The sequence below is a fragment of the Vombatus ursinus genome, unplaced genomic scaffold (assembly GCF_900497805.2).
Source record: "Vombatus ursinus unplaced genomic scaffold, bare-nosed wombat genome assembly UNPS02014874.1, whole genome shotgun sequence".
NCBI lineage: Eukaryota > Metazoa > Chordata > Mammalia > Diprotodontia > Vombatidae > Vombatus > Vombatus ursinus.
In genome coordinates this window covers 12,421,486-12,446,346 of record NW_020954652.1, presented here as the reverse complement: position 1 = coordinate 12,446,346, position 24,861 = coordinate 12,421,486, and the positions used below count along the sequence as shown (strand labels likewise).

At 36.8% G+C, this 24,861-nt stretch overlaps 1 protein-coding gene across 3 annotated transcripts in view; it reads left to right on the top strand.

The window, feature by feature from the left end:
- Positions 1-24,861, top strand: part of METTL25 (methyltransferase like 25) — a 152,603-nt gene that overhangs the window by 125,571 nt on the left and 2,171 nt on the right. For all 3 annotated transcript variants that reach the window (XM_027842514.1, XM_027842515.1, XM_027842516.1), the window contains 3 exons: positions 175-248; positions 11,128-11,221; positions 24,709-24,783. In XM_027842514.1, coding sequence (XP_027698315.1) covers positions 175-248; positions 11,128-11,221; positions 24,709-24,783 — 243 coding nt within the window. The remainder of the gene's footprint in view (positions 1-174; positions 249-11,127; positions 11,222-24,708; positions 24,784-24,861) is intronic.

The following is a 24,861-nucleotide window of genomic DNA, read 5'->3' as shown; positions in this document are numbered from 1 at the left end:
TTGTTGTTCCTTGTGTTGCCTTATTACTCCTTTACTGGAATATTTGTGCAGGATTATACCTCTTAGGTTCTAACGTGCTGCCATCTTCCCGTTCTTTCCATGTCTTTATTTTTTTTTCTAACATGTTTTTCCTACTGTGTAAGCATCTACATATATTTTGGTTTTCTTTTTTAGCTGGCCACTGAATCTTTGTTCTATCGTGCTGTCCTTCAAGAGATTATTAAAGAATGTTATGGCATCACTGAATGGTAAGAAAATTTTGATCCAATTCCATTAAATTACAAATGCAGGAGACAAATTATCATTAAAGATGAACTTGTACGGTATCAAATTATCCAGTGAAAGGAGCCATCAACTGCTGCAATATGTAGGTAGTCTCTTAACTGCTATCCCTTGAGTTCTTCATCACTAAAATGAAGACCGTAATGATACTACCTTCCTATGTTGCAGTGCTGTTGTGACCATAATGAGTTAAATGGGCTTCAAAATTTAATAAAGAAAGAGAATTGATAAGGGATATTATACATTATCAGTATATAATCTTTTTTTTCCCTTGGATTTTTATACCACTAAAATAGAGGAGCAGAAGGGAATGATTCAGTGCTGTCAGTTGGACAGCTGCTGTTTGTAGAGTATCATCTTCCTCCTTCAGTAGGAGTGTGGCTGAGTAGACCAAGTCCCAGGCTTGAGGAGGTCCAAAGCCCTGGGTCCTCGTCTGCTGTTGACTTGCTGGATAACATAATTCTATATCTCTAAAAAAGAACAACTGTTGGAAGAGTATGTGACATAATAGATATGAAAGTAAAAATCACTGTGATCATAAACACGATTACTGTTATTCTCACTCCCAGAAGTCCCATCCAACCTTCCAAGTCATCTCTTCATAAAGTCTTCTCTGTATATAAAGTAAGACCACTTTGACCAGTTGACTACCAGAAGAGTGAAGCTACTGGTTTGACATGACCCCCAGCGCTCCAAGAGGTGGCATGTGCAATTCCCTTTGAATCTCTGCCTGTTATGACTAGCCAGCAGGGTCTACTATCTCTCCTTCTTGAGCTGAGAGGATGACTTTTATTCTGTTTCTCCGTCTCTTTTCTTCTTTGTGGTCCACTCTAAACTCTCCCTTTTCTGAATTCAATTTTTTTTTTCTACTTCTATCTAAACAACATAGTTCAATACTTTTTTATATTGCTCTTTTGTGATTATAAAACAGTATTGACTGTTTTAACTTTTAACTGTATTAACCATGAATACAAACAGTGTAATTGTGGTTATAATATCCAATTCAAGTGCAAAGAGCTTCATGGTTGATATACATAATATGCAGTAGTATATCACCAGGGACCAAGTAGCAGAAAAACAATTCGTTATCGAGGATATGTATGATCTGAAAGGCATATGGAATAAAACCCTCTAAACTTAGCTTTGTAGCCAAAATCTGTCAGAAACAATTTATTAACATCCAAGCATTTCTGTTTAGAGAGAGATTCTGAGGGACGGATTCCCTTTGACAAACAGACAACTGTCTGACCCATGCAATTTCCAATTTACATTTTATAGAAATTGTAAACCAGAAGCAGAATAAATTCTAGCAGTAAAGTAAAACAGAGAACAAAGTAGAAATTTAGGGCTTTAGATTGACCAAGTAGAAAAATAGTCATGTTAATGCCAGTGTACACTTGCAATAAATATCTTTCCTAAACTATTCCCACTAAGACTGTTCCCATTCAGTCTGGTCTGCAGTAAACAAAAGAGATCTCTCTCTTGTTTAAAGTAATCAAAAGACCTCCCCACTCTTAATTTGATCGTGATAAATAAGATATTTCCATTATTAGCTTAGCTTCTTTCAACTCTCTAATGATTAAATCTCAGGGAATTAAAATCACTCCCTGAAACTGATTAAGTCTTTTCTTTAAGAATTCATAATTCAAAAGAGAACAAAGACTTTAGATCTGGACATTGTTATAATATTAGTCTTAATTTTTGGTAGATAATAGCTGCCTCTCTAGTGTCAAATAGGGGAGTTGTTTAGGCTAGGAGTAGGTCAGTGTTGTGTAGTCTGTGTCTGCAATTAAGCCTACCATTTCTCTCTATTAATCATAATTGAAATTTAGCATCATTTTATCTAATAGTCATCCAAATGAGGGCATTTGTGTTTTAGATAAAGAAATATGGCAATTAAGGAATCTCATAGCCTGTGAACACCCAACCTTGGGAAAGAAAATTGTGTCTAATGTGTAAGAGAAAGAAATTTTTTTTGTATGCTTACTTTCTTGAAATGAAGGATACCATCATCTTTAGCGAATCCATTATACCCAGTCTCTTTTTTATATCACAAGTCTCAAGATGGGTCAATAAATTGTTTAAATTTCTTTTGTATGTTTTCATGTTTTTGCCACTTCTAGAAATTTTATCATTTCTTAGTTCTTGAGTACATGAATGTGGATTGAAGCATATTGCACATATGATCATTGTGTAGTTGCTCAAAACAAATGTTCTTAAATCTTTCACTTAGGAATGCTGACATTTATATCTACTTTAAAGTTCCTACAATATTTTAAATACATTGCTCTCACTTGATCTCGGAGACAAAACAGTCTCTGTTTAAGTCCACTTTGATAGTCTTAAAGATTTCATGTCCAGGAGTACATAAAAAGGGTACAAAATAATTGTTGTAAAATAGTTTGAGATAATAGAGAAACTGAATTTCTTTCCTTAAGTTACTATGGTTTTCCTTTTTCCTCGTATATAGTGTTTGCCTATTCCACCCTCCTCAAAATTCTCAGGTATTAGTTTTGCTTCTTTATTGCCTTGTGTTCTTTCCTTTTTTACATTGTTGTACCAGAAATGCCAGTCATTCGCAAACTTTCTGAAAATGCCTTTTTTGAGAACATGACTCAAAAATGAACATTTGCATAGCTTGGTGAAAGTTTGGGGTAACCAATAAATGATACCCAGATTGACAGGGATTGTTTACTTTTCTTTTGTTCTGTCAGAAGGACACTATATTTCAAAATATGAGGGTTTAGCAGTCATGTAATCCTACATACTTTTCTCTCTACTATAGAGAAGAGAGACAGAGAAACACCACCACCACCGATAACGACAGAGTCACACTTTATCCCTTGGAAGAAGAGATGATGTTAGGTTCTGCTGGCTAGCCAATAACATTAATAACCAGAGCATTAATAAGGGTTGTAGAGATGGACATCACTACAGTCTACCTCTTGGAGCCCTAGGAGTTATGTCCAGCCATCAGTTTTTTTCTTTCACTTCCAACCTGGCCCCAGTGATCTTGCTTTTGTCATTGTTCAGTTGTTTCAATTGTGTTCGACTCTTTATGACCCCATTTGGGGTTTTCTTGGCCCTTTACCATTTCTTTTTCCAGTTTATTTTGCCAATGAGGGTTAAGTCACTTGTCTAGGGCCACACAGCTAGTAAGGGTCTGAGGCCAGATTTGAACTTGGAAAGATGATCCAAGCCTAGTGCCACCTAGTTGCCCTTGTGATTTTGCTTAGGTTTATATAATAGGCCATACTTAAAACTTCCTCCCTCTATGTCCTGTGCTTATTCTCCAATTCCTCCTTGAGATTGGGAGGATTGCATTATACTCTTTTGCAATTTTCTGAGTTACTTCCTATTCAGTTAGGGTTATGACCATCCAGTTTTTGCTCACTCCTCCCAGGGATCATGGTCAAATGGTAATAGAGGAAGTCTTTCCCACATTACAGAAAGCTTTTTCCCAGACTTCCCTTCCTCTAGGCACTCCATCAAAGAGTTGGAATGAAGTGTCCAATTGGAGCAAAGCATCATTACTCTCAGTACTGTCAAAAATGGTTAAGGCTGTCCTAAAAAGTACTCAGTTCTCCATCACTTTAGATCTTCAAGCAAAGTCTTGAATGATCATTTCTCAGGGATATTATAAAGTGCATGCTTTAGACAGGGGTTGGTCCAGATAATCTCCGAGATCAAGTGAGAGCAATGTATTTAAAATATTGTAGGAACTTTAAAGTAGATATAAATGTCAACATTCCTAAGTGAAAGATTTAAGAACATTTGTTTTGAGCAACTACAGAATGATCATATGTGCAATATGCTTCAATCCACATTCATGTACTCAAGAACTAAGAAATGATAAAATTTCTAGAAGTGGCAAAAACATCATGAAAACATACAAAAGAAATTTAAACAATTTATTGACCCATCTTGAGACTTGTGATATAAAAAAGAAATGATTAAGAGAAGGCAAAAGAACTTCAATATTGAACATCTGCAATGTAAATTTTTTTTAATGCAATTGAAAACCTTTTTTGGGCCAGATATACTTATCTGTCTGTGTCATTTTACCTCAGTAGGATGTATCCCCAGCACTTTTCATAGTGCTTAGCACAGAGTAGGTGCTCAAGGAATGCTAACTGAATTGAATTAAAACACTGGAAATGCTGATTAAAGATAAGTGTGCTTTTAATGTTTATTAGAAGAAACTTTTTAACAGCCTCCTCAATCAACACTAAGAGTTGGCTACAGTATATTTTCATCCTACCTCATCAGGGCAGAAATGACCTGACAAAGAGACCAGCCTTTGAGATAAAGACTGCTGTGGGTGAAGCTACCAAGTGGGAAATCATCAAGAATTGATGACTTCTCAAGGAAATATACTTGGCTTGTTCATCCTGGCCCTGAGTAGGACCTTCCGCCATAATATTCCCAGCACATAGTTATCCATAAAGCTCTGTGATAAACTAGGTCCCTAGGTGTTACCATTCAACTTTATTTTTAGGATTTTTTTTTTAGCCTACATTGACTTCTCTATAATAAAAAGAAAGAGAATTGTAAAATTAATTTCATGCCCTCTCAGCTTAAAGATTTAGAAAAAGGGAAATTTCAAGTGATGACAAATATATCATAATTGTGCAAATATTTTTAAAAGAGATTAATGTGTGATAGTTATACTCAAATCTCTTGAATTTAATGGAAGAATCATCACAAGAATTAGTCTGAAGTTACTAATTCCTAATTACTACTATCCAGGCTTCTTCCTGTTCCTGTAAGGTGGGTGTTTGCTAACATTTCATCTTTGCCTCTCTTCTCGTCCCTTAGGTATTTCTTAGCTATCTCATTTGTTGCCCACCTTTTCAACTAACACCAAGAATCCATTGAACATTAGATCTAGAAGAGACTTTTAGAGATCATTTGATCCAACTCGTAGAAATCAAGGTATTTCCCAAAGGTTGAACAGTTAGTTAGTAACTATCACAAACAGCCTGCTGCACATCTCTACCTGGACATCCTATAGGCAATTCAAGCTCAACATGTCCAAAATGAGATTGATTAGTTTTGCCACTAATCTGCCCCTCCTCCAAACTTTTACATTTCTGTTGAAGGCACTGCCATCCATCCAGTCACTCAGATTTACAACCCAAGGTCAACCTCTGTTCTTTCTTTTCCTTTACCCATCATATTCAGTCAGTTGTCAAGTCATGGCAATTCTAGTCCCACAGCATCTCAACTATCCATCCCTTACCCTTCATGGGCACAGATACCAACTAAGTTCAAGCCCTCATTATCTCTTGCCTGGACTATTGCAACAGACTCTTAATTGGTCTTCCTATTTCCAATCTCTCTCTTTCTCTCTGGTCTAGCCTGTACATATTCCAAAATAATCTTTTCACAATTGACCGTATTACTCCCTTGCAAAGTAAATTTCAATTGTCCTTTACAATTGGACTCCAGCCTACCTTCCCATACTTGTTTCATATACTTTTCCTTCACTCATGTACATTGTGGCCAAAATGGCCTTCATACTCTATTCCTAAGTGGCATTCAGTTTCCCTCCATCTTTGCACGTGTTTTATCCCTTCTCATTTCTGCCTCTTTGAATCCTCATCTCCTTCAGGGTTTATCTCAGGTACTATCTCCTCCTTGAAACTTTTCCTGGTCTCCTTAGTCATTAAGGCTCTCTCCTTCCCTCCGTAAATTAACTTGTATTTACCTATCTGTGTGCATGTTGTATACAATAGAAAGATGAAAGCTACTTGAGAAGCAGAGATGGTGGGGAAGCTAGGTGGCACAGTGGATAGGACACTGGCCTTGAAGTCAGGAGGACCTGAGTTCAAATCCAGCCTCAGACCAAACACTCGACACTTACTAGCTATGTGACCCTGGGCAAGTCACTTAACCCCAATTGCCTAAAAAAAAAGAGAGAGAGAGAGAGAGAAGCAGAGATGGTTTTGTTTTTATCTTTGTGTTGCTTGCATCTAACATAGTGTCAAAACTCCAGTAACTAATATTCATAATGAAAATCTGAAGACTCTAACATGCTTTCCTTGCCTAAGAAGCTATTTCATACAAAACTGGCAGATGAAAAAATTAGCATAATAAATGCAGCGTTGCCTTTATATGTCTAGAAAAAAAAAAGACTATATGAGGAATATGATATTGGACCTCAAATTAAATCCATAGTTTATCAGGATGTATCACTGGAGGAGAACATATACACAATGTCTTAAAATGCTAGAAAAATCCAGTCAGGTTTACTGAAGATTATTTTATTCCAATGGGAGAATCAACAGTTTTTATATTCTTTCAAACAAATTAAATCAACATAATAATTATACTCACTGGATATTAACTTCTTTTGGCCACATATTAATGGCCAAGTCTGTACTTTAAGTACAAAAACTGTGCTTTAAGTTGAACAGAAGAAAGTGGTAGGGGAGGACAATAAAATTTAAAATATATTTTCCAACAGTCCAGCATTCACAATATTACCATATTAACTTTTTTCTGTTCATAACCTTTCAATGATTCCCTAATACTTGCCAACTGAATTTCAAACTGCTTAGCATGTCCTTCCTTCAAGGTTCTCTTCATTCTCACACCATCTTCTTTTCTGGGCATATTTCACATTACTCTACCCATAGCATCTGCCAACAGCCAAGCTGAACCACTCAGTGTCTCTAGTACATGTTCAAATGCTTTCCCACCTTTGTGTTTTTGCTCATACTGTTCCTTCCCCTGGAAGTCAGTCCAACCTGCGTGGCCACCTAATGAAATCCTCCCCCTTCTTTTAAGATCTAGCTCAGATGTTGCCTTCTCCATAGAGCATTTCCTGATTTCCCCCATTTAAAACTTAACATTTCCTTCCTCAGACCTTGCATAGCCCTTTGTTTATAGCTCTCTTGCATCATCTTTTTTGTATTATGGTTACTTATTAGGAATAGTTATATTAGTTAGGAATGTTCCTTTTTAGTTACTTGTTATGAGGTTTTTCTTCCTAGTTACTCATTAGTTAGGAAATTTTTCTCATATTGAAACACTACCTTTCAGGTGTTTTCTACCATCAGACCGACAAAGAAGAAGACCATAAGTTGACTGTCTTTATATTTTCCCTAGGATCTTGTATACTCTTCTGCCCATAACGGGTTGAGTTGAATTTTCTTCCTCTGTCCACAAATGTAAAATATAAACCTGCAAATGAGTCAGTAGCACCTCAGTTTATAATTCACATGATTTTTTGAAAGTAGTTCAGCTTACAGAGCTCATTAATTATTTTAAGACCCTATGTCTCATTGATATTATTTAACTGGAAAAGACTTCCAGATGAGGTGAAGAGTCAGCTCTTCTCTGTCAGTTTAATATTATAAAACAAAAGCCCCAGAATCATTGACTTACAGCTGGTGACAAGCTGAGAACCACACAAAAAAGAAACTTTGATCTCTTACCATTTGTCAGCAAAATCCAACATGAGACCTCAAAGGTGAGGATTAGAAAAGCAGTATCAGGGCTGTTTCTTGTTAATTAGTCACATCTGACACTTTGTGACCCTGTTTGGGGTTTTTTTGGCAAAAGTACTGGAATGGTTTGCCATTTCCTTCTCCAACTCATTTTACATATGCGGAAACTGAGGCAAATAGGGTTAAATGATTTGTACAGGTGCCCGCAGTGGATAGAGTGTTGGGACTAGAGTTAGGAAGACCTGAGTTCAAATATGGCCTTAGACATTTACTAGCTGTGTGAACCTGGGCAAGTCACTTAACCTTAGTCCACTAGAGAAGGAAATGGCAAAACACTCTAGTATCTTTGCCGAGAAAACTCTGTAGACAGTATAGTCTACAGAGTTGTGAAGAGTTGGACACAACTGAACGGCAATAACAATTTTAAAGCCAAAAATGTACCCCAATGGTAGAATACATGCTTTGCATTTTTGAGGTCCCACATTCAGTCCCCAGCATCTACATTCATTTGGTGGCAACTACATGGTATCCAGAGTACCAGGCCTGGGGTCAGGAAAACTCATCGTCCTCAGTTCAGATACGTGTGTCTCTGACCTAGTGAGTTAACCCTTTTAGCCTCAGTTTCCTCATCTGTAAAGTGGCTAGAGAAGGAAATGGCAAACCACTCCGTTACCTTTGCCACAAAAACCCCAAATGAGGTCACAAAGATCCAAACACAACAGAAAAACAGCTAAACAACAACAATTTTAGGGCTTGCTCTATTATGCTTCTTGCCTTCACTGTTTGTGTAATTAGAATCACACAATGAATTGACAGATATTTGTTCAATGTGACAATGTTCTGGGTAATATCTGTATCAAATTACTTAGATGAAGACCTGTAAGATAACATTGTATAATGCTAGGTGAGTGTTGAAGAAGTGGGTGACAAGTAAGATAGCTAAGAAATAATAGAGAAGAGAAGAGAAGAGAAAATGTTGCTCATCAGATCTAGAGATACAATGAAGTTGGGAGGGGTAGGGAACTTTTGCATGAAATAACAGAATGAAAATGCCAAAAAGCTTTCATCCACTTGGCATGGTACTCTGAAGCTAATAAAATTAATTTAATAGGAAAAAATGGAAAGTTGCATACTTGGATTTTTTTAAAAAAATCATCCATGTAAGTATGGAATAGAGATGTGGTTATGACACTGATTATATGGAAAAGGACTGGGAGTTGAACTAAAACTTCTGTAGTTTCTGCAGTCTGGTATAGGGGAAAAACTAATTTGACCTTAAAGAACATTAATAAAATTATAGTGTGCAGAGAAAGGGTAATACAAGTCCCACTGGACCTTACCCTACTCAAACTACATCTGAAGTCTTGTGTCTGGTCCTGGACTCACCACTTTACGAAGGACCTGGGCAATCTGGCGTGCATTTAGAGGAGAAAAAAAATGAAACCATGTCACATAAGGAGCTTTGAAGGAACAAGAAATGTTTAACCCAGAGAAGAGAAGGTATCATGATAACTATCTTTAAATAGTTTGTTGTTATGGACAAGAGGGTCTTGGATTTAAAGGACAAAATTTTAATCGATAGGAGGCAAAATTTCAATATAAGAAAACTTCCTAAAAATTAGAACTGACCATCACTGGATTGGGTTGCCTCAGAGAGTAAGAGATTCCCATCACTGAAAGTGTTCAAAAGGAGACAAAATGACCAAAGGATTCATACATTGAGTTACATGGTGACTCAGAAGATGACTTCTCAGATGTCTCCTTAAGATTATGTTTAGCTCTAGAAAGGACAGTAGAGACCATGTAATCTACTCCCACCCCACATTTTAGAGACGGGAGAAATGAAGCCCAGCGAGTTTAAGTAACTTGGCCAAGGTCACCAATGTAGCAAGTAGCAGAGCTAGAATTTGAACCTGGTTCCTCTAACTTCAAATGAATCCTCCTCCCAAACTCAGCAATTCTTTGATTTGTTTATATGTTATTTGCTAGGCACTGGTGGAGAATACGGAGAAACCTAAGATTGAGCCTTTACTATCACGAAGCTTTCTGATTGAGGAGATACTAAGTATAAAAAGATAACTCACAGTGCAAGGCAATCAGAAAAAAAGATGGCCGTGGGCTGGTGTCGTCAGGGAGGGTGTTCTAGAGGACGCAGACCGTGAACTAGGATTTAGCTAGGCAAAGCAGGGAAAAGAGCATGGTACAAAAACCCATAGTTAGGAATACAAGCATATATAGTATATGCAGGGTACAGTGAGTAGATTAGTTTGACCAGAGTAGATGTCTCATGTATAAATGTAGTCACAAAGAAAATTAAAAAGCTAGTGAATCCCAAATTCTAAAAGACCTTGAACTAAGAGGATAAAGAGTTTAAACATCATACTCTGTCCAGACCAATGAAAAACAATAGCAGAGAAATAACATGAATATTGTGTTTTAAAAAGAATAACTTTACTTGTCACTCAAGCTCTTCAACTCACATTTAACATTATAGAGTGTTATCACATAGACCTTGATCTAGATAACTGATACAAATATTGCACAGATATGCAGAATGGATAAGGGAAGGGATAGGCCAGAGGCTGCATGGCCAGTTGGGAGAAATAACCCAAGCATGAGATGACAAAAGCATTCCCCCGTTAGGATAGTGGAAGTGGGAGTAGAAAGGAATGGATCCAAGAGATAGCACAAAGGAGTAATTGGTAAGACTTGGTTATTAAGTATGAGTGCTAATATGCAACACAATTCCTAGTCCAAATTAGCTCTTGTTAAGGGGTTTTGGAGATCATATTTCATAAACTATACCCCAAAGCATATGGGGTTGCATTCTGGAATTGTATCATTTAAATAAGGAAACTTAATTATTCCATCCCCTCCCCCACACACACACACACTCTGATCTTCAGGGCATACACAGTAAGATCAAATAAGCCCAAATTCTGCATATGGGACTTCATCGATTGTAGGCATTGCAAAAGTTCTTGCCATATGTATTGAATTCTTGCCACTATTTGCAGGTGTTGCAATGAAATGGCCACTGTGAGTATGAACCAGTAAGTTACAAATGTATTTTGTAACAGAATGGAAATTCCTACAAGACAACTATTCCCAGAAAATATCACATTTTTGTTCGAATAAGCTATTAGATGTAAATGGCTTTGTCTCATATTACTTATCTCCATTGTTGTATTTTAAAAAGATAACCAAAAGCAATTTTAAAATAATTTATAATATATAATAAAAATTGTTTAATTGAGCTATTACTATATTTAGATCAAATCTGAAGTTTATGCTTTCACCTAATAAGTACTCAATAAATGTCTGTTGATTGAATATAAAACGTGTATATTATGGTGGAAAAAGTACAAGATGATTCAATTTTGTCTTTCAGTGATAAACATGTTGGTAAAGTTTACTCCAAGTCTGCTTCCTTTTTGGATTATGTCAGAAAATCTCTGAAGAAGCTTGAATTAGATGACTCCAAGGTTGGTACCCGATTATCCGATGTTTTACTGAAAATTACAAGACAGTGAATGAAGTGGGGTGTCATGGAACACTTTGCTTACATTTTCTGCCCAATAGTCTTTATGAGAAACATTAAGTTGTGTAGAGAACAAACCACAATCTCTTATATTAGAGACGGTGTCCCATGCTGTGAACATTGAAAGGACTTCCCCTTTTCTATTTACATAGCTAAAAAGAAACTAAGTCTGGTAGCAAAATCACACCATGTTTGTGAATGAAAATGAGAATTAGAAGTAAATTAAATGGAAATTGATTTAACTTTGAAAGATTTCTATTTTAAATATGCAAAAATTAATTGTTTTATTTTTGCATATTTTATTTAAGAGCTGAAATTCCTTCCCTCTTAAAAAAAAACAAATTAAATTAGTTGCCTAGTTAGTTAATTTGTTTTTGAATGAGAGAATCCTGAAAATTCAAAACTACATGAAAGGTTCAGGGTAATAATTGAGACCATTTTGTGACAGACAAAAAAAAAGTTGGTAGATAGGGTTGCTTATTCTAGCATGGGAAAGGTAACCCACTATTCCATTTACCAGATACATATTGTTCTGTAGCAGGAATGTTAAAATGTATTTGAAACATCATAATATTTTAAAAGATATATAAACTAAATTGTGGTCATGGGAGGTGATTCTTGCTCAAGTCTGGGTTGGAAGAAATCTCCCTTGAGGTCCCTGCCCACTCTGGAACTTGTTGATTCTAAAGATCAGAGAAATTTTTTTTTTTAGGCAATTGGGGTTAAGTGACGTGCCCAGGGTCACACAGCTACTAAGTGACAAGTGTTTGGTCTGAGACCAGATTTGAACTTAGGTCCTCATGACTTCAGGGTCGGTGCTCTATCCACTGCGCCATCTAGCTACCCCCCAAAACTTTTTAAAGGAAATGAAAAAATTTTTTCGTGACAACAAGAAATTAAGAAATAAGAGAGCTATAGCAGAATGGGATAATGTTTTTAATTCTTGAGGTGTGTTTCCAAATACTCATTGAAAGCAAAACAGGGGCTTATGTAAAATATATTTGGTACAATCTCTCCTTGGAAGTAATATACTTTTATAATAAGTATCTAGTGTCTAATTGGCACTAACCATACCCCATCTACTTCCAAAAGGTTCCCTAATGCCTCTTTCTTTTTATAACAGTGTGGGAAATTTTCAGTTCAATTCAATAAATATAAGCACATACTATGTGCCGGGGAACTGTGCTAAGCACTGGGATTACAAATAAGGAAAAGAAATACAGTCCCTGCCCTCAAGGAGCTTACAGTCATATAGGGAAGACAACACAAAAGGAAACTGAAAAGGGGGGAGGGGTGGGACCACAGGGTATCTGGCACAGGGGGCAGGATATTTCATGGAGTCAAAAGCCAGGAGACCTGCTGGTAGAAAATGGAGTTACCTGGAAATTTTGGTAATCATCTACTAGAATCTAAATGATGGAAAGAATTTACAGGCCAGTTAGTTCAATGTCTAACCCAGTAAAAGAATCTCATCTTCAGCAACCCTGATAGGTAGCCTGATGTGCTCTGTCCTAATCAGTTCACTGATGGGAGTGAATTTCCTATATAATAAATGCTTAATTGCATGAGTGGAACTTACTAATTAAGTGAATCCCATACTACATTGTTTATGCTAGTAATCACTCCCTAGTGGCTGTGGTTTTAGTTCATTGGTGAAAATCCTAGATTGAGTATGAAGATCTGGATTCAAAACCTCTCAGCTAATAAATACTTGCATGAGTTTGGCAACTCACTTAAACTCTCTGGGCCTCAATTTTTTTTTCATCTATAAAATATTGGGATTAGACTAGAAATAGGTCAGCAAACAATGGCCAGGGGGCCAAATCTCTCTGCAACTTATTTTTATATGGCTTGTGAGAAAATAAATACATAAAACTTATTTAAAGTTTTAATAAACCTAAATAAAATTATATTTTAAAATACAAAAGTATTCTTTTTTTTTTTTTTTTGGTGAGGCAGTTGGGCTTAAGTGACTTGCCTATGATCACACAGCTAGTAAGTATCATGTTTCTGAGGGCAGATTTGAACTCAGGTCCTCCTGACTCCAAGCCAGTGTTCTATCTACTGCGCCACCTAGCTGCCCCAAAAATTATTCTTAAAGGGCCATCTGAAAACAGATGTAGGCTGGATTTGGCCCTTGTGGGCCATAGTTCATCAACCTCCTGATGTAGATACTCTTTAAGCTCTAGATCTGTGTTCTAATAAGCCTAAATAAACTTTTTTATACATCACAAGAAGAACCCATATGTATACATTAATTGTATTTCCTCAAATATTTTAACCTCTCTTTTTTTTTTTTTGTTTGTTCGTTTGTTTCTTGTTTTTAGGCAATTGGGATTAAGTGACTTGCCCAGGGTCACACAGCTAGTAAGTGTCAAGTGTCTGGTCTGAGACGGGATTTGATCTCACGTCCTCCTGATTTCAGGGCCAGTGCTCTATCCACTATACCACCTAGCTGCCCCATATTTTAGCCTCTCTTTAACCATAATATATAAACCTTAGGGGGGCAAAAATATTTTGTGTAGAACATTTCGTACAATAGTAGGAGAAATGAAAAAAGTAAGACAAGATTAAGGTTGGGTACTGAAAAATAATTTCATGAAAGCACATACTGCCATGTGAGGAAAAAAGTCTTAACTGAAATATCATCAGGTTATGGAAGTGGTAGTCTGAGCCTTTTCACTGATTTTGCTGGTGGTTCTATTTTATTTCTCTGGAGCAGAGTTTTCTTAATCAGGGGTCCATGAATTTGTTTTTGTTTTTTTTAAGATCTTGGTAACTTCCCATATATTTATTTACTTTGTAATCCTATGTATTTCATTTCAGACATTTGAAAGTATTGTTCTGAGAAAAGGTCCATTGGCCTTACCAGACTGTCACAAAGGTCTGACCCCCAATATTTAAGAACCCCTGCTGTAGAAGGGAAATGGTTACAGAAACAGGAAGGAAAACAAAGGGATATAGGAAGACCAGGGATGAAAAGATGGAGATAAAATGTAGATATTGAAAAATCAGTAAGCGAGGGGCAACTAGGTGGTACAGTGGACAGAGCACTGGCCCTGGAGTCAGGAGGACCCGAGTTCAAATCCGGCCTCAGAGACATAACGCTCACTAGCTGTATGACTCTTAACCCCAATTGCCTCACCAAAAAAAAAAAAAAAAAAAAAAGGAAAGAAAAAAATCAGTAAGGGAGTGAAAGGAAATAAGGAAATACAGAAAGAACAGGAAAAAAAAAAAGAGGAGAGGAAGCCAGGTAAATGGTCAGGAATACATGTAATACTAGAGTAGAACTCAGCTTCATTTCATATCCATTTTATATATCCTAATCCCAGTCATTTCAGTCTAGAAGGGAACCTTTTAACCACAGCCAACTGAAAATAGATACTACTATCTAGTTTAATGCATAAACAAAATCACATCAGTGCTCACATGAGTTTCTAATCATTGAAGATGACAACATGCCTTCAGAAGTCTTTTGATTAAGTTGGTGTTATAGCTTCCTAATATTTACAAACTATTACATGTATACAAATGAATCTGAGTTGAACAAATATATATCAGTGTGTTTCTGATCCTTCAGTGAACATCTGCTAACATTCAAAATTATATAAACATGGGAAGTGTCTAGAAAATCTTCTAATGTGCTTCTGGACAGGTTCTTTGCCCTGAAAAATTACTTGAAGACATGTCAAGTAAAACAGAACACTCTCAGACAAATCATTATCATTCCTAGTAGGCCAAGTCGGCATGTGCTAGATTTACATATGACTGATATCCAGCCTCAAAGAGAAATCCAAGGTGACAAGTCCCAAAGTCATTTATGAAAGACAGCCTTGGGCCTTCTTCTCATTTAGAGCATTTGTCACTCAGGCGGTTCCATTTGGAGACAGACAAAGGGATTGCAAGCATTTTCATCATAAATCCCATTTTTTTAAACAGGCGTCTAAAATATTGCTGGTTTGAGTGACCTCCCTAATAATTCATGAATAGAAAACTCTGGAAAAAAATATATCTTAAGAATTTTTTTAGGAGTATAGGCAAATTGATATTCAAAATGGTCCCTATTTAATGAATTCCTTCATTTTTGTATCTTTTGACTGAATTGTCTGCTTCAGTAATTACATACTGTTATAGACTGTTAAAGAAGGAAGTATTTTAGACTCCAGAGGAGAAATTAAATCTGACTGGACGTATTTCAGGATACCATCTACACTGTAGCAATAGTCACCAAATATACCTTATGTACAAAACAACCTCAGAATAATACTACTACAGTCCTTTTTAGTGTTATTCTTTTTTTTTTTTTTTTTTTTTTGGTGAGGTAGTCGGACTTGCCCAGAATCACACAGCTAGTAAGTGTCAAGTGTCTGAGGCCGAATTTGAATTCAGGTCCTCCTGACTCTAGGGTCAGTGCTCTATCTACCCTTTTCAGTGTTATTCTGATAAAGGCCTTCCTTCTTGTGAGAAATTGTAAAACTTGCTAATACTTAACTCTAATCACAAAGTTCTCATAATTCCCATCTCAACAATATTGCCAATGGTATTTAGACATATAGCTAAACTAATTACTCCTCAACCTTTTTTTCTTAGGGATCTGGGGGAAAGTCAGCGAACTTTGTTTTGCTTTTCAAAATATTTATTAAATCTCAGAATCTCATTCTTTCTTTCTCTGTATTCCCTTTTGTTCTCTCTCTCTCTCTCTCTCTCTCTCTCTCTCTTTCTCTCTCTCTCTCTTTCTCTCTCCCTCCCTCTAGCTTTCTCTCTCTCCCCCACCTTTGACTGTCTCTTTCTCTGTGTGTGTCTTTCTCTTTTCCTTCCTTCCTCCTTAGTAAGTCTTTACATATATCTTTTTTTTTTAAAGGAGGTCAGTAAGGGTTAGAATATTTGTCATTGAGTAGTGTAGGAAGAAGGGAATCAAGTAAACAATTAACATAGGATCTCAGAGTTGGAAGGGACCTACGAGGTTTTCTGCACCAACTTGTACCACTTCTGTGATAAACAATCATTTTATACTCTTTCATTAATTACAAATCATCACTATTCTTTTCTGAGCACTCCTTGGTTACAGAATTCTTCATTATTTTCTGTTATTTCCTGTGCAAGTTATCTCTAGACACCTACAGGTACTTTCAGACAAAATTGTTGGGATGACTTTCCCAAGGCTCTGAGTTAAAATACAAATTGTTTCTTCTCTCTGTTAGCATTAATTTCACAGCCAATGAGAATTCTCTGTCTCATAAAGTTCATACTTTGTAAGACCACAGGTTTGTTATAAATTACATAGGTGGTCTGAGAGCTACAAAGGAGGCATAAAGGTCTCAAATAAGTACTTTCAATTTGTGTGGTATAACCAGACAAAAATTAATTGAGATAGATATATATATATATATATATATATATGCATATGAAAGTTTTTTTGTTTATACACGCAATGTGTATAGGTATATACATATATACATGGGTGTATATATACATGTATATAAATAACAGATACATATAAACATTATATATATAAAATGTGCATGCGTGTATGCACACGCACCACAGACACACACACACACACACACACACACACACACACGTATTTGTACCAGTTGGATTCTGGATTCTATTCCTGACTATGTTACCATAATCTTTCTCTGAAATCTAATTTTTTTCTCTGCCACAATCTTCATGTTGTTCTTTATTGCACTGTATTGTACTTCATATTGTACTTCATTGTAATAGTCTTATTATACTACTAGATGGTGCAGTGAAGTCAGGAAGACTTGAATTCAAATCCTACCTCAGATTCTTAACTAGCTGTGTGACCCTGAGCGAATTACTTAACCTCTGTTTGCCAGAATTTCTGTATCTATAAGATGGAGATGATAATAATAACATCTCCCTCCCACATAATATTTATTTAGCCCTTTACATAATTAAAGTACCACATAAATGCTAATATTATTTTATTAATTATTTTATTATTTCTTCTGTTCATGTACTCTGTGTTCCAGTGACAGTGGCCTTCTTGTATACCTCATGCATGATACTCAGTGTTCTGACTCCATGCCTTTTCATTGGCTGTCTCCATACCTGGAATGCTCTCCCTCCTGACCTCTCCACCTTCTGGCTGCCTTGGCTTTCTTCAAGATGCTGTTTAAATCCCATCTTCTGCAGGATGCCTTTAACACTCCTCCCCACTGCTCGAGCCCTTCTCTCTGAGTTTACCTCCCATGTCTCTTGTATAGATCTTGTTTGCATATGGTGAGTTCCTTTAAGGCAGGATCCTGTTTCTGCCTTTCTTTGTAAAATTGGCACCTAACACAGTGCCTGATAGTTAGATAACACTCAATATGTGTTTTTTGGCTGACCTGAGCATCTCTTCTAAGCTAGAATATAAATTCTTCACAAGATAAAGCTACAGCTGTACTAGAAAAATCATTAGACTTAGAGTCAGGATGGGTTCCATTCTTAGCTCTGGCCTTTCTTTACCTTGGACCTTGTCTGACGATGTACAAGTCATTTAACCTCTATAAGACTTACTTAACTTCATCTATAAAACAAGTGATACAACTAGCACAACTTACTTGCTGGGCTTATGTGGAAAGCGATTAAAGCTTCAAGTAAATTTGAGCTGTAATTATTGTTATTTTTACTCTAAACTCCTTCTTCACATCCATGGATATGTCTTCTTTCAGCCCAGATCCATTCAAACCTTCTGATTCTCTACAGTTTTGTTCCACATTGTCACGTGGATCCTCTCCAGAGGTCAACTTTGTCTTTCAGAGATCTTTTTAAATTCCATGATGAGCAGTGTGGTGTGGTGGGTAGAGAGATGACTTTGAAGTTGGTTAGATCTGGGCTCAAGTCTTTCCTCTGATATATACTGGCTATATGAACCTGGTCAATTCATTTAATCCAGGGATGGGGAACCTTCGGCCTTGAGACCACATGTGGCCTGCTAGGTCCTTGGGTGCGGCCTTTTGACTGAGTCCAGGTTTTATAGAACGAATCCTTTTATTAAGAGGATTTGTTCTGTGAAGTTTGGATTCAGTCAAAGGGCCACGCTAGAGGACGTAGAGGGCCACATGTGGCCTTGAGGCCTGAGGTTCCCCACCCCACCGAATCTCTCAGGGCTCTAAGCATTTCTCCAAGGTTATAAACTTCAGAGTTAGTGGCACTCTTTTTTGATAGAAGGAGCTTCGTTCCTCACTTTTCCACAAGTCCCAGTCTCTTAACATTTTCTAAGTACCTATGAAGTACCCAGGATACTTTTTTAACAAGGGAAGCCAAAAGTAATTGAAGAACAAAATAATGCTAATAATAATGCTAGCATTACCTAATATTTTATTGAATTATATTATGCTATTCTATTGTCAAGTTATTTTCATATACCATCATCTATATATATGCGCCATATATTATATGGTATACCAAAACTCTGAGGTGGATAAGACAGGTTTATTCCCATTTTATAGATAAAGACCTTAAGAAACAGAGGAAGTGAATTGCCCCAAATCATAAATCCAGCTAATGACTAACTAGGTCTCCCGTCTTTGGTCCCTATGTTCTTTCCTCCAAACCAGAGATCACTTGGGTACCATGCGTACCCTAAGGGCCTATAGATAGAATTCAGGAGGTCTCTGAACTTGAATGGAAAGAAAAATCTTTATTTTCACTAAAATCTAACTGAAATTTAGCATTTCCTTTGATTTTATGAAATCATTTTTTTTTCTGAAAAAGGGCCCACAGGCTTCAACAGAAGTTGCCACGTGGGTCCATGATACACACAAGAATCTTAAGAACTCTTGGTCTAAACCAACAAACAAATAAATATGTCTATGAATACTATTCATCACTCATTAAACACCTACTTTTTATGTTCTTCTATTTCTCTGAGATTTCCTCAGCCCCTTATTATGGCTTCATAAAAGGTAAGCAAAAGCAGAAGGGAGGAAGAATTCATAGAGTTAGAGGAGAATTTATCAGAAAATTAAGTAAGAATGATAATAAAACAAGAAGTTATGCTGATAAAGAAGAAAAAATAGATCAGCACCTAGTAATGGCTTGAAATAAGCGACATCAGTAACAAGTCTTAAAATATAATCCATTATATTGTTTATTTACTGCTTACCTTCCTACTCTTTCTTTAAAGAAAGTGTATGTGATTTGTAGGAGTAAGGCTTCTTTACAATCTACAAATCTTTGGTTCCTCTCATTCCTTATACCCGATCTATATTTTCTGATGATCATCTTCACTAATTCCCAGTTTCTCACTGAAGTTACCAAGTATCAAAGCGTAAGTAGATTGAATGTAGAGAGTCTTTATAGATTTTCTCTCTCTCTTTGTTCTGCTCAACAGATATTGGTGCATGAACTACAATTATTTTCATAGTGACATTTTTTGCAAACACTTACAAGCACATCTATAGCAGATACCCAAATGTCCCATAAAATGTTTCTTGTTGCCTTTGGGTACATAATTAAATCAGCCCTGCCAAGTTAAAGAGAACCTCTGAGCCATCCTTCCATTAAGCTAGAACTTCCTTCTTTCTTCTGGTTTTATTTAGAGCAAAAATGTCAAGATTAATATGATTTAGTTCCTCCGTGGGATGGCCACTTGTCACTTGGACAGAGATTGCATATTTAGAGTACTAACGTCGAAGATGATGTTTATGGGACGGGAGAAGACTGGTTTTAGTTGTTTAAGGAACTCCCCATGAGAAAATCTCTACCAATGCAGATCATAATGTTCTCAGAAATTTAGTCTTAGCTGGTTACCCAGGGCACTACTCAAAGGTTAAGTAACTTGCCATGCAGCCAATATGTCAAAGGCAGAATTTGAACTCAGGTCCTTCTGACTCCAATATCCACTACACTGTGGTGCCTTAATGTTTATAAGACATAAAAAATATTTGATTTTTAGCACCCTTCCCCCTTTTCCACCACTGTGTCCCTATTACCGTAAAAAAGGAAAGGGGCAGCACAGGATTGAGGGTCACTTTGTATTTTTCTTTGTTTCATATGTTGCTATGGCCTGCAGATTCATCCTTAATTATCCAACTTTCTAGCAATATATGGTATTATATCCTCAAAGTCCAGCAAATTAATACTAAGCTTAGAGTTAAATTAAGCAATCAAAAGTCATGCATCAAATATGATTTTTGGAAATGTGCTGCTTTTTAATGGCAAATACATGAAAAGTTTTGTTTTTTTCCTTTAAAGAATAGAAAAACACCCATCAAGTGCGCAGCTACTCCAAAGAAAATAAACACTTTGCATATCAGAATCTTCATCTCTTTTTCTCAGCTAACTACATTGTTTACAGATGTCTCCATGGTAACTAATAGTCTTAGGAAATAGTATAATGTTAAGATAATGTCATTGAAAGGATAAGGAGAAATAAAAGAGAAAAACAGGTTATGACTTTTTTCTCTTTCAGGAAAGGAGAAACAAAAGCTCCTTATATCAACTTATTTTAATCAGCACTGTACTTTCAACAATAAAAGGAGGGAAACACATTTAATTCCATAAAAATAACATTACTTTAAGCTATTATTACTTGAATCATCCACTTTTGTTAATTCCTCTGCTCATAGAATGTGAGGATTGTTCCAAAATGTTTCCACTTTTCTCAAGCCCCTAACCCTACTCCAACCTTCCACATTTAGAAGCTCCTTCTTAACTGAAAAAAATTAAGATCATCTTATGGTAGGCAATTTTCTCCGCTCCCTTTCAATCTTCAAAACTCATTATCATCACTTACTTTCCCCTTGCCTTCTGTATCAGGAGATGTCTCTACCTCTTGTAAGACTCATCCTTCTAGCTGTGTCTTTCATCTCATCTCTTCACACTCCTCCACATCCGTGCTCCACAGTCATCCCCTCCCTCTCTCATATATCTTTAATCTCACTTTCTCTACTTGTTCTTCCCCAATGCCTACACATGTGCTCAGGACCCTTGAATCCTAATTTTCTAAAAACCTTTCCTTGACCCTGTTCTCATTTTATTGTTCATTATATTAATTATATATATATATATATACATACTGATCATTACATCTTAGCCCTCACCTGCACTGCTATTTTTAAAATATTTTCTCTCAGTAGTGCCTCTTAATTCTTCACCATCTATGCTATTCTCAACTTTTTGTAATCTCGTTTTTCCATTGCTCTACTCTAGGTGTTTTCTGAAAAATCATAGCTGACTTTCTGATTGGCAAAGCCTATGATCCTTTCAGTCTTCATCTTAAATCTCTCTATGGCATTTCAGGCTAATGGCCACTCCCTCCTATCTGCTCTCTAGCCTCTCTTACCTTCCTGAGACTACATTCTCCTGGTTCCCTTATTTCTCTTCACTCATTCCTTATGAGTAGGCATTAGCCAAGTTTCTGCCTTTGGCATTTTTCTCTTGCTAAACACTCTCCATTGATAGTTCTCATTCACACATTGATTATTTCAAGTATTTCCTCTGCACAGAGAAATCAATCTTAATCTCTCTCTCTCTCTCTCTCTCTCTCTCTCTCTCTCTCTCTCCTCTATCCTTTCCCTTCTCCCCTCTATCCCCCTCTCTTTTAAACTTCCTGGCGCTTAGTTTCCCCATATGTAAAAAGAGAGAGTTAGACTGGATGCTCTCCAATGGCCCATCCAGCTCTTATTCTATGATCTTATGTCAAATGAATGAGATCACTTTGGGAGCTGAGTGGAGGGTGGACTAGTGGAGAGAGATGAGGCGGGAAGGCCACCCAGCAGGATATTGCAGTAGTCCAGGTGTAAGGAGTTGTGGACCTGCATCAAGGTCAGGCCCGTGTCAGAGGGTTTAAGAGCTTTTATACAGGAGAGGTTGTAAGTTGGATTCAGTAGGACAGGGCAACAGATTGGATATGGAAAATGAGAGAGAATAGGAAGTAGAGGATGGCACCTCGGTTGCCATCTTGGGTGAATAGAGGAATAATGGTGCCCTCAATAGTAAGAAGGAAATTAGGAAAAGGGAAGGGTTTGGACATGCTGAATTTAAGATGTCTACAGGACATTGAATTTGAGATGCCCAATAGGCCATTGTATATATGAGACTGGAAGTCAGCAAAGAGGTTAGGGCTGGATGAATTCACATGAGAATCATCTGCATAGACATTCTAATTGAATACGTGGGTGCTGATGTGATCCCTAAGCTTAGTGGTATAGGGGAAGAAGTGAGGAGGACCCAGAACATAATCTTTTAGGACATCCGTAGTTAACAAGCATGATCTAGGTGAAGATCCAGCAAAGGAAACTGAGGAACAATCTGGCAGGAGGAGAACCTGGAAAGAGCAGTGTCATTAAAACCTAGAAAGAAGAAAAAATCAAGAAGAGGGTGATCAATAGTGTCAAAGGCTGCAAAGAGGTCAAGCAGGATAAGGTTTAAGAAAAGGCCATTTTATTTGCCAATTAAGAAAGCAGCTCTATTTGAATAATGATATTTAAAGCCAGACTGCAGAAAGTTAAGAAGAATAAGAGGAAAGGATATGGAGGCACCAGTTGTAGAAAGCCTTCTCAAATTTAGCCCCAAAAGAGAGGAGAGATATACGATGATAACTCACTTGGATGAACAGATCAAGTGAGTGTGTTTTTGTGGATTAAAGAGACATTGATATGTTTGTACCAGAAGGGAATCCACAAGCAGACTGGGAAATATTCAAGATTAGTGCGTTTGAGGTTCATATAGGGACACTGCTGGAGAAGACAGAATGGAAAGAGATTCCTTGTGTACCTAGAGGATTGTATTAGCAAAGAGAAGGTTCACCTCTCATGTGAAACAGGGGTGAAAGAAGAGATAGTGGTGGAAAGCAGGTGAGTGATAGGAGATCAGTCTGAAAAGAAAAGATGGAGCTCTTGGTGAATGGCTTCACTACTTTCAGTGAAATATAAGGGAGCAGCTAGGTGGCACAGTGGACAAAGCGCCGACCCTGGAGTCAGGAGATCCTGAGTTCAAATTCGGCCTCAGACACATAACACTCACTAGCTGTGTGACTCTGGACTAACCCCAATTGCCTCACCAAAAAAAAAAAAAAAAAAAAAAAAAAAAAAAAAAAAAGATTGAGGAAGATAGCCATAGAGTTTTGAAGACGTATAAGGAATGTTTGGAAAAGCTTATAGGGTGAATAGGATAGTGATTCAATTAGGGAGATGTAAAAGCATTGTCTTGCCACAGTGAAGGCCAAGGTGAGATGATTAAGTAACATGAATTTTTAAGGGACCATTAGCTTCATGATTTTCTCCAGTAGGAGTGAAGGCAGCAGGTGGTGGGAGTAATCCAAGGATGGTGCTTACTGGGCCAAGATAGATAATAAGATAAGAAAGGTAAGGAGCCCTACAGAAAAGGATAGTGTATAGTGGAACTGATTCACCAAGAAATCAAGATGAGGAAGAGAGGAGAGAGTAACTAGTACAAGGGAAGGACAAGCCTGGGAAAATACTAAGGGGTGAAGTGATTGTAGGTCATGATGAAGATGACCCAGAATAGGAATTGAATCATTGCTGATTAAAATTTAATAGTGTTTTAAGATAGGCATAAAGGGATTTATTGGTAGAAGGAATATGCACAAAAATGAAATAATGTGCTTCCAAACAAAGTCTGCATGTCTATTTGATTTTAAAAAGGAATGTTTTAAAGAGAAATGTTAGTCATGTTTGGGTTGGACAAGTTGCCTTCTAAGGGCCCTTCCAACTCCCCACCCCTGCCCCAAGGGAGTGGGGGGGGTGAAGGAGGGTATGATTCTGTGATTTTGAAGTCAAAGTAAGGAATAATGGATGATATTATCCTGAATGTTTTGTACCATTGCGGAAGATTGCAAAGATTTGTTAAGCTGAATTGTTTAATGCCTCTTGACAGAGAAGACTGTAGTGGACCACATGTACAGAGTGCAGCATGACCAATGTGCTGATTTATTTTGTTTAATGGTACATTTTTTGTTACAAAGTGAAGTTCTGTTTAAGGAGAGAGCTGAGTTACTGAAAAGTAAAGTTTTAGACTGCGATTTTGAAAAAAAAATTGCCACATAAGTCAATTAGTCAACAAATGTTTATTGAGCACTTACTATGTCAAGTCAATAAGCATTTATTAAGCACCTGTTATGTGAATGGTACGGTGCTGTTGGTCAGGCAGTTTGTTAAGTATTTGAGAATTCGAAGAAAAAATGAAAAAAGTCCCTACCCTCAAGGAGCTTACATTCTAATGGGAGAGTAAACATGTACATATGTAGATATATACAAAATATATATAAAGTAAATACAAGGTAACTTTAGAGGGGAAGGCACTATTATTTTTTTAGATTTCAAGAAATCACCAGTCTTAAAATTTTTAAATTGCATTTCTTTTATGCCTATTTTGTTTTAGGAATCACTCCAACTACTTAACATTGCAACTGTTTATCATATCTACGAACCTCTTTTATCTTTTATCTTGTAGCTTACAGAAAAAATGATAATGGAATACTATGAGAAGTACAAGCCTAGAATGAATGAACTGGAAGCATTTAATATGGTAAATCACAGAATTAAACACAGTAAGATGAGTGTGTGTGTGTGTGTGTGTGTGTGTGTGTGTGTGTGTGTGTGTGTG